Here is a 12,764-nt window from a genome sequence, read left to right as displayed (position 1 = left end):
GCTGTGTGTGACTATTCCCACCCTCTTGGCTAGCTTCACATGGTTGGCCAAGTCTTCCCCCAGCAGCATGGGGATGGGATAATTGTCATAGACTGCAAAAGTCCACATTCCTGACCAGCCCTTGTACAGGACAGGCAACTTGGCTGTAGGCAGGGTTAAAGAGTGTGACATGAAGGGTTGAATTGTTACCGGAGCCTCTGGGTTGATGAGTTTGGGGTCCACTAGGGATTGGTGGATAGTTGACACTTGTGCCCCAGTGTCCCTCCAAGCGATAACCTTCTTTCCGCCCACTCTCAAGGTTTCCCTTCACTCCGAGGGTATGAGAGAGGCATCTGGGTCTGGGGTTCTTTGGTGTGATTGGGGTGTAATGAACTGTAATCGGTTGGGGTTCTTGGGGCAGTGAGCCTTTATATGCCCCAGTTCATTACATTTAAAACATCGCCCTGCTAAGGTATCACCGGGGTGATGTTGGTTGATGGAGACTGGTGTGGTGGGGTGAGAAGGCATCTGGGGTTTCCTTTGGGATGTAAGGGGGGCCTTGGGTTGTCCCCGGTGGTAAGGTTTTGTTTCGGCTTGCCCCTTCTGATATTCGCTCCAACTGCTACTAGCTTTTTTCTTTTCTGCCACCTCCACCCATTGGGCTCCAATCTCCCCCGCCTCGGTTACAGTTTTGGGCTTCCCATCTAGGATTTCTATTTCCTCAGGAACACCCTCTAAAAACTGCTCCATTTGCATTAGGAAGGGCAACTCTTCCGTAGATTTAACATTTGCTCCTGATATCCAGGCATCCCAATTTTTCCCAATGTGGTAGGCACGTCGGGTAAATGACACGTCTGGTTTCCACCTTAGGGCTCTGAACCGCCGACGGGCATGCTCAGGTGTTAGCCCCATTCTGATTCTGGCCTTGTTTTTAAAAAGTTCATAACTGTTCATGTGTTCCTTAGGCATTTCAGCCGCCACCTCTGCTAAGGGTCCACTGAGCTGCGGCCTCAGCTCTACCATGTACTGGTCTGTAGTGATGCTGTATCCAAGGCAGGCCCTTTCAAAATGTTCTAAGAAGGCCTCAGTATCATCGCCTGCCTTGTAGGTGGGGAATTTTCTGGGATGGGAAGTGGTACCTGGAGAGGGGTTGCTAGGGTTGGCTGGTATATCCGTCCTAGCCCTTGCTAATTCCAGTTCATGCTTCCTCTCTCTTTCCCTCTCCTCCATCTCTTTTTCTTTCTGCTCCATAGCTCTCTTGTGGGCAGCTTCTTCCCTGGCTTTTTCTGCATTAATTTCTAATTGTTTTAGTTCTAGCCGTCTCTTATGTTCATTTCTTTTTCTGTTGCTTCCAGTCTACCCAACTCTAGTTTGTTTGCTGCTTCACTGGTAGTCATTTTCCTGCTTTCTTGTGCTGGGCCACACCCCTCTGCAGTTCACTGAAACTGGGATGCACTCAGCTCAGGGCTGCTGAGGTAACAGAGACTTTCTAAGTAGCTATCCCCGAGAGGTAGAAAGTAAAAAAAAAAAAAAATTCAGCTTGTAAATTCCTTTTGCCAGCTGTTTGCTCACTGCTTGAACCCTTCTCTTAACAAAGACCATTGTTAAAAAAACTTAACACCTCTGCCTTCAGGCAAGGAGAGATAAGATATGCATCTAACTTCAGCTCTGCTTTCTAAGCAGCTAGAAAGGAGAAAAAAATCTTATTGGCTTTTGGTTTTAAATGATCCCACCGCTCTGTCACCATGTCAAGGATCCTTTCCCACTCTGAACTTAGGGTACAGATGTGGGGGCCTGCATGAAAACTTCTAAGCTTAACTAGCAGCTTAGATCTGGTCCGCTGCCACCACTCCCAATGTGCTAATTCCCTTCCCTGGGTAGCCTTGAGAGACTCTTCACCAATTCCCTGGTGATTACAGATCCAAACCCCTTGGATCTTAAAACAAGGAGAAATTAACCATCCCCCCTCCTTTCTCCCACCAACTCCTGGTGGATCAAGATCCAACCCCCTTGGATCTAAAAACAAGGAAAAATCAATCAGGTTCTTAAAAAGAAGTCTTTTAATTAAAGAAAAAGGTAAAAATCATTGCTTTAAAATCAGGATGGAAAATAACTTTACAGGGTAATCAAACTTAAAGATCCCAGAGGACCCCCCTCTAGCCTTAGGTTCAAAGTTACAGCAAACAGAGATAAACACCCTAGTAAAAGGTACATTTACAAGTTGAGAAAACAAAGATAAAACTAACACGCCTTGCCTGGCTGTTTACTTACAAGTTTGAAATATGAGAGACTTGTTCAGAAAGATTTGGAGAGCCTGATTGATGTCTGGTCCCTCTTAATCCCAAGAGCGAACTCCCACCAAAACAAAGAGCACAAACAAAAGCCCTCCCCCCACCAAGATTTGAAAGTATCTTGTCCCCTTATTGGCCCTTTGGGTCAGGTGTCAGCCAGGTATCTGAGCTGCTTAACCCTTTACAGGTAAAAGGATTTTGGAGTCTCTGGCCAGGAGGGATTTTATAGTATTGTACACAGGAGGGCTGTTACCCTTCCCTTTATAGTTATGACAGGCCCATACACAGGTGGACTGTGATTTTGATTCTTTGTTTTTATACCCTTGTAACTAGCTAAGTGGTAAAAATACACCTAAGTTCTTAAAGTGTGGTCTTTTACAGGCTGACCTGAATATCTATAGTCTAACAGTAGCTTGTGGTTCGCATAATGTCTGCATGTAGCTGTGGGTGCCGGAGGCCTTCCAGACTTTGCAGAAGTATTAGGACCCAGCCACATCCTGTGATCTCCACTCATTGTTCTCCCCGCCCCAGATATACCGCCATATAAACAGCTTCCTCCTTCAGGCTGAGCCAGTCCAGGAGAGCTGCAGGCGTTGCGTTGGGGACCTTGGATGGGGGTCGACTCTGAGATGCTGCATCCCCCAAGACACGGGTAAGGTAATGAGGTAAACCCCCCAGCTTCCTCACTGGATCTCCTTCTGTCCTGCCTCCACACCACTGCCCCCGGATCTTCCCCCTTCCAGCGGCCCCCATCGCCTCCCCTCATCTGCTCTGGTTAGAACCGGTTGAAATTATTTGCTGAGCCTGTTGTCAGAGGTCAGAATCTGGGGAGTTTTTAAACTCTGAGGAGATAATAAACTCTGTGGCTGTCTCTCTCTGTCTGTGTTATCTCCTGGAGCCCTTTTCATTGCTCTTCCTTCCTTTGCTCAGCACAAGGTCTGCGCTGCCCAAGCCGAGCCGTGAGGAGAAGGAGGGGATATTGTGACTGTACCTCTTCCAAGAATGGAGTACCTCCAAGTTCCTTTCCTGGTGCTGTGTGGCATGGCCTTCCTCGCCGGGGTGGCATTGAACGGCTACATCCTCTTTGTTGCCAGCTGCCATGTGGAGAGGACAGCCAGTGCCGTGTGGTTCTGGAACCGGGCCCTATCCGATTTCATCTTCATCATCTTCCTGCCCCTCAGATTCACCTCCTTCTTCATTCTGGACTTAAATGGGGCCAACATGCTGAGCAGCACCATCACCTCCTTCCACATGTTCTCCAGCGCCTTCTTCCTCACCACCATCGGTGTCGATCGCTGCATCCTCGTGGCACACCCTGAGTGGGCCCGGAACCACCGCACGCCACCGTTAGCTTTCATTATGGGTTTGGGCATGTGGGCCCTGTCTCTTGGGTTCAGCTTGCGGTATGGTGATCTCTGGGAATCCCTCCTCTCACCTGCCAGCACCAGCCTGAATTTCCGAGGGGATGAACGGAGGGTGAAGGCCGCCATTGCAATCCAGTTCCTGGTCGGGTTTCTGATCCCATTAGCCTTGAGCTTGATCCCAACATTCTACATTGTTCTAGCTGCCAAGCTGAGAAGGAACAGGCTGATCCAGTCCACCAAGCCACTCAAGATCCTTCTTGGTTTGATCCCGACCTTTTTCCTCTGCTGGCTGCCGTATCACGTCTTCTTCTTCTTGTTGATGTCAGCTAATTACCCTCTGTCTCTTTTGAACAGAGGAAGGGCTTTTGCTTATGTCCTGACATATTTCAGCAGCTGCCTCAACCCCATCTTGTATCTCACTATGGAGGAAGAGTTTCTGAGGTACCAGCAATGTGCACGCAACTCCCAAACCACCGACAAGTTGGGGTCAGAGCTGGTTGGATAGGGGAATGGACGGAATTGTTGATATTTGCATGGAGAAAGAATTCTGTTCACTGGGACATGTAACTTCCTCTCGATCCCAAAATTCTTATTTTTCGCAAATGACTTTTTTGGCCTGATTCATAGAAGAGCAACGAGAATGATTACTGGATTAGAAAACCTGCGTTACAGTGAGAAACTCAAGGAGTGCAATCTATTTAGCTTAACAAAGAGAAGGTGAAGGGGTGACTTTATCACAGTCTCAAAGTACCTACCTGGGGAACAAATATTTCATAATGGGATCTTCAGTCTAGAAGAGGAAGGTTTAACATGATCCAGTGAAGAGAAGTTGAACCTAGACAAATTCAGACTGGAAATGAGGTCTCAATTTTTAATGGTCAGAGTAACTGACCATTGGAGCAATTTCCCAAGGGTCGTGGTGGATCCTCCATCACTGGCAATGTTAAATCAAGCTGGGATGTTTGTCTAAAAGCTCTGCTCTAGGAATTGTTTTGGGGTAGTTCTCTGGCCCGTGTGACCCGGGAGGTCAGACAAGATGATCACACTCGTCCCTTCCAGCCTTGGAATGCATGAATCTGCCATTTTTACAAAATATATGGATATTTGTTTTTTCTCATTTTTAGATTATTTTGGAGAATTAGGTTTTTTATGGTCTGTCCTTTTCTACGTCTTTGTGTCATTACGCTTCTCATCATGTCATCTTTGCTCCCAGTGGAGCTTTTTTTCCTGTGTTTGTTGAAAAAAAGGGTAACATTTGCAAAAGGGTCTAAATCCTATTTTTAAAAGTGTTTAGGCCCTTAGGAACCTCGCAGTGAGTCAATGAGAACACAGCATAATATAACCCTGAGAAAGAGTTGCACAATCTGATTCTGCGTTGTGTGCAGAAATACTTCCTTTTATTTGTTTCTATACTTCCTTTTATTTCTTTTAAACCTGCTGGCTATTCATTTCATTTGGTGACCCCTAGTTCTTGTGTAATGGGAAGGAGTAAATAACACTTCCTTTTTCACTTTCTCCACATCAGTCAGGATTTTATAGAGCTCTATCATATCCCCCCATAGTCGTCTCTTTTCTAAGCTGAAAAGTCTTCTTTATCTCTCCTCCTATGGAAGCTGTCCCATACCCCTAATCATTTTTGTAGCCCTTTTCCAATTCCAATATATCATTTTTGAGATGGGGTGACCACATGTACACGCAGTATTCAAGATGTGGGCATACCATGGATTTTTATAGAGGTAATATGATATTTTCAGTCTTATTATCTATCCCTTTCTTAATGACTCCCAACATTCTGTTCGCTTTTTTGACTGCCACTGCACATTGAGTGGATGTGTTCAGAGAACTATCCACAATGACTCCAAGATCTCTTTCTTAAGTGGTAACAGCAAATTTAGACCCCATGATTTTATATGTATAGTTGGGATTATGGTTTCCAATGTATCAATATTGAATTTCACCTGCCATTTTGTTGCCCAGTCACCCAGTTTGTGACAACCCTTTGTAACTCCTCGCAGTCTGCTTTGGACTTAACTATCTTGAGTAGTTTTGTATAATATGAAAATGTTGCCACCTCACTGTTTACCTCTTTTTCCAGATTGTTTATGTATAAGTTGAAGAGTACTGGTCCCAGTACAGACTCCTGGGATACATCGCTATTTAACTGTCTCCATTCTGAATACTGACCATTTATTCCTACCCTTGTTTCCTATCATTTAAACAGTTATTGATATATGGGAGGACTTTCCCCCTAACCTCACAACAGCTTACTTTGCTTAAGAGTCTTCAGTGAGGGAACTTCCTGCTTCTGATGAACTTACTTTTTTTTTTTTTTCATATTACTTTTTGCGTCTTTGGTTAGCTGTTCTTTAAAAAAAAATTTGGTCTTTCTAATTATAGTTTTACACTTCTTTTGAGAGAGTTTATGCCCCAAACTATTTTCCTGAATAGGATTTAACTTCCACTTTTTTAAAGATACCTTTTTGCCTCTCAAAGCTTCTTTACTTTGTTGTTTACCCATGGTGGCACTTTTTTGGTTCCCTTACTAGGTTTTTTTAATTTGGGGTATAAATTTAAGTTGAGCCTCTATTATGGTGTTTTTTCAAAGTTTCCATACAGCTTGCAGGGATTTCTCTTTTGGTACTGTAGCTTTTCATTTCTTTTTTACTAACTTCTTCATTTTTGTGTCATTCTCTTTTCTGAAATTAAATGCTATCGTGGTGGGCTGCTGTGATGTTTCCCCCACCACAGGGATGTTAAATTTCATTATATTATGCTTGCTATTACCAAGCACTTCAGTTATATTCACGCTTGGACCAGAACCTGTGCTCCACTTAGGACTAAATAAAGAATTGGTTCACCCCTGGTGGGTTCGAGGACTAGCTGCTCTTTGAAGCATTCATTTAAGGTGTCAAGAATCTCTATCTCTGCATCTTGTCCTGAAGTGACATATGTCCAGTCAATATAGGGAGAGTTGAAATCCCCCATTATTATTGAGTTTTTAAAATTTTAATAGCTTCTCTAATCTTCCAGAATATTTCACAGTCTCTTTCACCATCCTGGTCAGGTGGTCGGCAATATATCCCTACTCTGTATTCTTATTTTTCGGGCATGGAATTATTCTCCATTGAGATTCTATGGTACAGTTTGGTTCATTTAAGGTTTTTCTTCATATGACTCCATGCTTTCTTTTACATAGAGTGCCACTTCCCCACCATCACGACCTTTTCTATCCTTCCTATATATTGTGTACCCTGGTATTTCTGTGTCCCATTGATAATCCTCATTCCACTAAGTTTCTGTCATGCATGTTATGTTGATGTTCTCATTTCATACGTGGCACTCAGGTTCACCCATCTTATTATTTAGACTTCTAGCATTTTTATATAAGAACTTAAATGTCAATTTTTAGCTGTCTCCCATTATGTGATGTAATTGAATCGACATAGGCTTCTACTGGTGAGATTTTCAAAAGCACCTATGTGAGTTAGTTGCTTAACTCCTGAACTTAATGGGAATTTGGCACCTAACTCCCTTAGCCACTTTTTAAAATCTAGTCCTGTGTCTTCTTTGCTAAACCTGAGCCTTCAAACCTCATGAGCCACAACCTAACACATGAGATTGGTTTGAAAAGAAAGACATTTGGGTTCTTCTTTTTTGCTGTATTTTTTTGGGGGGGGGAGAGGTATGTCAAACTTTTCTCTGCAACAATGAAGGCTGGAAACTTACCTAAAAAAAAAAAAAAAAAAGAAACGAAAGCGGAAATTCCCACCTAATCATCTGATTCCAGGATCTGGGGCTTGGAGGAAAAGGACAAGCATGGAGAATGCCACTACAAAATTGAAAGAGTTGACGATGCTACAAAACTTCACCAAAAGTTTTAGAAAACCAGAACTATCCAGCTCTGTTTTGGAAGCCAATGGAGTAAGGAGGTGTTTAAAATATAGGGGACTTAAAATAAAATGTGTGGCTGTTGCGCTCTGTACATCAAAACAGCACCCTGGAACCCCCATATTCACCACTGTCATATAAATATGAACAAAGTCTGCCTTGTGTGGTATCATTAAAAAAGTCTTGATCTGTAGATTATTAATATCCTGTTGAATTGTACGTGCTGTCATTGTATGGGGAGTTATAAAGTTTTGCTATGTGTGTGTTACTGAAATAAGTTGTGATGTTGGGAACACCCACAACCAGCCTTTCAGGTACAACAATGGAAGAGCCAGACAGCGTTATTGGCTCAACACCCATCCAAGAATCCACTATCTAAGGAACTGGATACAATGGAGAGTTCTCAGAGAGAGAACGTAGACAATGGAGACTATTTGACCAAAGTCATAGCAAAGCTGGAAGAAACTATGAAAGAAAGGCAGTGACATCACCACTTTCCCTCACTCCCACCACAACTCAACTCCTGGAAATATGTCTGACGGACAAAGACTTTGAATTGGGGCAATTTGGTATCTGGCTGGAAGACAAGCCCAGCCTGTGTATTGAGGATCTGTCACCTGCTTGTACCATCTGCCAGGGTGACACACAGCTTGATTCAAATCCTGTTTAGTTTTTAGAACTCAGACTGCAAATTTACTTTTACTTCTTGTGTAACCAACTGGGATCTCTACGCTCGCTGCTTATAATCACTTTAAATCTGTCTGTAGTTAATAAACCTGTTTTATATTCTACCTAAAACTGTGTGTTTGGCTGAAGTGCTTGTGAAATCTCAGGTCAGTTTACAAAGACTGGTGTGTGTTCTCTCCACATCGGGGGAGACGCCGACTGGGTAATGAACTTACACTGGCCAGGCTTCTCACCAAGGCAGGACGGTACATTTCTGGACTGCAAGACCAGGGAGCCGCGGGGGGGGGGGGGGGGGGGGATTGACTGGAGCCTCCCAATTGGTGGTTCATGAGTGGCTGGGAGGTCATTCATGCAACTCAGCAGGGTGTGTCCCTGCCTGGGGATGGCTGTTGAGCGTAGGATCTGCGAGAAGTCTGCAGCTTGACACAGCATCACCGTGTGAGAGGGACACCCCAGGTTGGTGGGGCACAAGGCTCAGATGTCCCACAGTCCAGGTTGCACGACAGGAACCCAGTCACAGTGACTTTTTAATACAGTGTCTCAATGAATCCTGATATTTCTGGTCAAAATTAATGTAGCTTTTGCCCTTCGCTACGTCGCTGGCCATTCTCCAGTTTCCAACCCATCCACCAGCCAGGTGTGGTGCAAACACGTCATGTGTCTCACAGCCAACGAATCGAGAGATTCTCGATCCACTCGGCACCTGGCAAGGTCTCTCCAGAAGGTTTGAGGAGTGACTGGGGTTGAAGGGTGGCAGGATTCTCGCACGAATCACTCCCGACCCAGCAGCACTTCAGGGGCCCAGCTCGGTCTGGTGCACTTCCAGGTGTGAACGGGCTGAATTTTTGCAATGATGCAACCGCAGCTCAGCTCCTGCTCTCGGCCTGCAGCTGATGAAGGGTGGGTGCCAGAACCGGACACAGGATCCCAGTGGTGGTTGTACCAGGTCCGGATCCAGAGTGAAAATCACCTCTCTGCTCCTAATTGAGAAAAGTGCCTCCACACCTGAGGCTTCCAGGCAAATGATGAAACAAGAAGGCAGGTTGAAGGCCAGGCTGTGGTTTGTGTGGTCTCTAATACAGAGCAAGGGTTTCTTAGCATTCGCTGGCCTGTAACGTGGCCCGGGCCGAGGGGGGGGTTCCCTCCAGCAAAGGCAGGGCTGAGAATCTCATGCGTCCGACTCCCAGCGGGGATCTGTTCGCTTTCCCCAGCCAGGAGGGGCTGGAGGGCAGAGTCCCAGCTGGTGTCTCTGCTCCTGGGCCCTCGCACGGTGGAGTCAGCTGGACATTGCTGTCTCAGCCCCGCTCTCTGATGGGGGCCCCGTCGCGGCCCACAGCAGTGGACAGCCGAATGCAGACACCTTGCTAGGGCCCAACAGAGGCTATGTCTACACTACAAAATTAGGTCGAATTTATAGAAGCCGGTTTTATAGAAACCGGTTGTATGCAGCCGATTGTGTGTGTCCCCACATAAAATGCTCTAAGTGCATGAAGTCGGCGGACCGCGTCCACAGTACCGAGGCTAGCGTCGACTTCCGGCGCATTGCACTATGGGTGCCTATCCCACAGTTCCCGCAGTCTCCAGCGCCCATTGGAATTATGGGTTGAGATCGCAATGCCCGAATGATGCAAAACAGTGCCGCGGGGGGTTCTGGGTACATTGCGTCAGGCCCCACCCCCTCCGTCACAGCAACGGCAGACAATAGATTTGCACCTTTTTACCTGGGTTACCTGTGCAGACAACATACCACGCCAAGCATGGAGCCCGCTCAGCTCAGCTCACCGTCACCATATGTCTTCTGGGTGCCGGCAGACGTGGGACTGCATTGCTACACAGCAGCAGCAGCTAACTGCCTTTTGGCGGTAGACGGTGCAGCATGAGTAGTAGCCTTCATCGGCGATTGGGATGCTGGTAGCTGTGGGGCTGGCAGCCGTAGGGCTGCATTGCACCAGCCCCTTGCCTTTTGGCAGTAGATGGTTTATTACGACTGGTAACCGTTCTCGTCGGACAATCATGGATATCAGTCATAGTTTATTATTTTCTGCCAAGTATTGTCTGCTGAGCACCCAGAAGAGGCCGAGGGCGATCTGGGTGCTGGCAGACATATGGCTGGCACACGTGGGGCTACATTGCTACACAGCAGCAACCCCTTGCCTTTAACCGTCCTCATCGGACAATGATGGCTATCAGTCGTAGTATACTATTTTCTGCCAAGTATTGTCTGCTAAGCACCCAGAAAAGGCCGAGGGCGATCTGGGTGCTGGCAGACATGTGGCTGGCACACGTGGGGCTACATTGCTACACAGCAGCAACCCCTTGCCTTTTGGCAATAAATAGTATATTATGATTGGTATCCATCATCATCATACTGGTAAGCGCCCAGTATTTGCTGCCAAGCACCCAGAAAATGCTGAGGGCTATCAGTCATGCTGCACTGTCGTCTTAAGATGTAAAAAATAGATTTGTTCTGTATTCATTTCCTTCCCCCCTCCCTCCGTCAAATCAACGGCCCGCTAAACCCAGGCTTAGGAGTTCAATCTCGGGGCGGGGGGGGTGCATTCTGTGTGACAGTTGTTTGTATTTCTCCCTGATGCACAGCCACCTTTCTTGATTTTAATTCTCTGTACCTGTACGCCATGTCGTCACTCGCCCCTCCCTCCCTCCCTCCTTCCCCTGGTCTTTAGATACTAGTTTCGCGCCTTTTTTCAGACCAGACGCCATAGCTATCACTGGGATCATGGATCCCGCTCAGATCACCGCGGCAATTATGAGCACTATGAACACCACGTGCATTGTCCTGGAGTATATGCAGAGCCTGGACATGCCAAAGCAAAACCAGGACCAGCTGAGGAGGAGGCGATTGCAGCGCGGCGACGAGAGTGATGAGGAAATTGACATGGACATAGACCTCTCACAAGGCACAGGCCCCAGCAATGTGGAAATCATCGTGTTACTGGGGCAGGTTCATGCCGTGGAATGCCGATTCTGGGCCCGGGAAACAAGCACAGACTGGTGGGACCGCATCGTGTTGCAGGTCTGGGACGATGCCCAGTGGCTGTGAAACTTTCGCATGCGTAAGGGCACTTTCATCGAACTTTGTGACTTGCTTTCCCCTGCCCTGAAGCGCCAGAATACCAGGATGAGAGCAGCCCTCACAGTTGAGAAGCGAGTGGCGATAGCCTTGTGGAAGCTTGCAACGCCAGACAGCTACTGGTCAGTCGGGAATCAATTTGGAGTGGGCAAATGTACTGTGGGGGCTGCTGTGATCCAAGTTGCCAGGGCAATGAGAGACCTGGTGATATCAAGGGTAGTGACTCTGGGAAACGTGCAGGACATAGTGGATGGCTTTGCTGCAATGGGATTCCCAAACTGTGGTGGGGCGATAGACGGAACCCATATCCCTATCTTGGCACTGGCGCACCAAGCCACCGAGTACATAAACCGCAAGGGGTACTTTTCAATGCTGCTGCAAGCCCTGGTGGATCACAAGGGACGTTTCACCGACATCAACGTGAGCTGGCCGGGAAGGGTACATGATGCTCGCGTCTTCAGGCACTCTGTTCTGTTTTGAAAGCTGGAGGAAGGGACTTTCTTCCCGGACCAGAAAATAACCGTTGGGGATGTTGAAATGCCTATCGTGATCCTTGGGGACCCAGCCTACCCCTTAATGCCATGGCTCATGAAGCCGTACACAGGCAGCCTGGACAGGAGTCAGGACCTGTTCAACTACAGGCTGAGCAAGTGCCGAATGGTGGTGGAATGTGCATTTGGGCGTTTAAAAGCGCGCTGGCGCAGCTTACTGACTCGCTCAGACCTTAGCGAAAAGAATATCCCCATTGTTATTGCTGCTTGCTGTGCGCTCCACAATATCTGTGAGAGTAAGGGGGAGACATTTATGGCGGGGTGGGAGGTAGAGGCAAATCGCCTGGCCGCTGATTACGCGCAGCCAGACACCAGGTCGGTTAGAGCAGCACAGCAGGGCGCGGTGCGCATCAGAGAAGCTTTGAAAACTAGTTTTGTGACTGGCCAGGCTACGGTATGAAACTTCTGTTTGTTTCTCCTTGATGAAATCTCCAACCCCCCACCCACCCGGTAAACTCTACTTCCCTGTAAACCAAGCACCCCACCCTCCCCTCCCCTCCCCTCCCCTCCCCTCCCCTCTTCAAGCACCACTTGCAGAGGCAATAAAGTCATTGTTACTTCACATTCATGCATTCTTTATTAATTCAGCACACAACTAGGGGGATAATTGCAAAGGTAGCCCGGGATGGGTGGGGGAGGAGGGAAGGAAAAGGACACACTGCACTTTAAAACTTTAAAACTTATTGCTCTGGAAATCATCTAGGGTGGAGTGACTGGGTGGCCGGAGGCCCCCCCACCGTGTTCTTGGGCGTCTGGGTGAGGAGGCAATGGGACTTGGGGAGGAGGGCTGTTGGTTACAGAGGGGCTGTAGCGGCGGTCTCTGCTCCTGCTGCCTTTCCTGCAGCTCAACCATATGCAGGAGCATATCAGTTTGATGCTCCAGCAGCCGGAGCATCGACTCTTGCTTTCTGTT

The 12,764-nt window shown here is 47.2% G+C and overlaps 1 protein-coding gene across 1 annotated transcript; it reads left to right on the top strand.

Annotated features, from left to right (window-relative positions):
- The first annotated feature begins 3,272 nt into the window (after positions 1-3,272).
- On the top strand, positions 3,273-4,139 carry LOC135892572 (chemerin-like receptor 1). Its single transcript, XM_065420370.1, has one exon. It carries the CDS (start codon positions 3,273-3,275, stop codon positions 4,137-4,139), a length of 867 nt encoding a protein of 288 aa, XP_065276442.1.
- The last annotated feature ends 8,625 nt before the right edge of the window (positions 4,140-12,764 follow it).

The sequence above is a fragment of the Emys orbicularis genome, chromosome 20 (assembly GCF_028017835.1).
Source record: "Emys orbicularis isolate rEmyOrb1 chromosome 20, rEmyOrb1.hap1, whole genome shotgun sequence".
Classification (NCBI taxonomy): domain Eukaryota; kingdom Metazoa; phylum Chordata; order Testudines; family Emydidae; genus Emys; species Emys orbicularis.
Note: the sequence above shows the minus strand (reverse complement) of the source record. Positions and strands in the feature narration are given on the sequence as shown.

Coding starts and splice junctions, on each gene's coding strand:
- LOC135892572 (XM_065420370.1), top strand. CDS start 3,273: ATGGAGTACCTCCAAGTTCCTTTCCTGGTGCTGTGTGGCATGGCCTTC.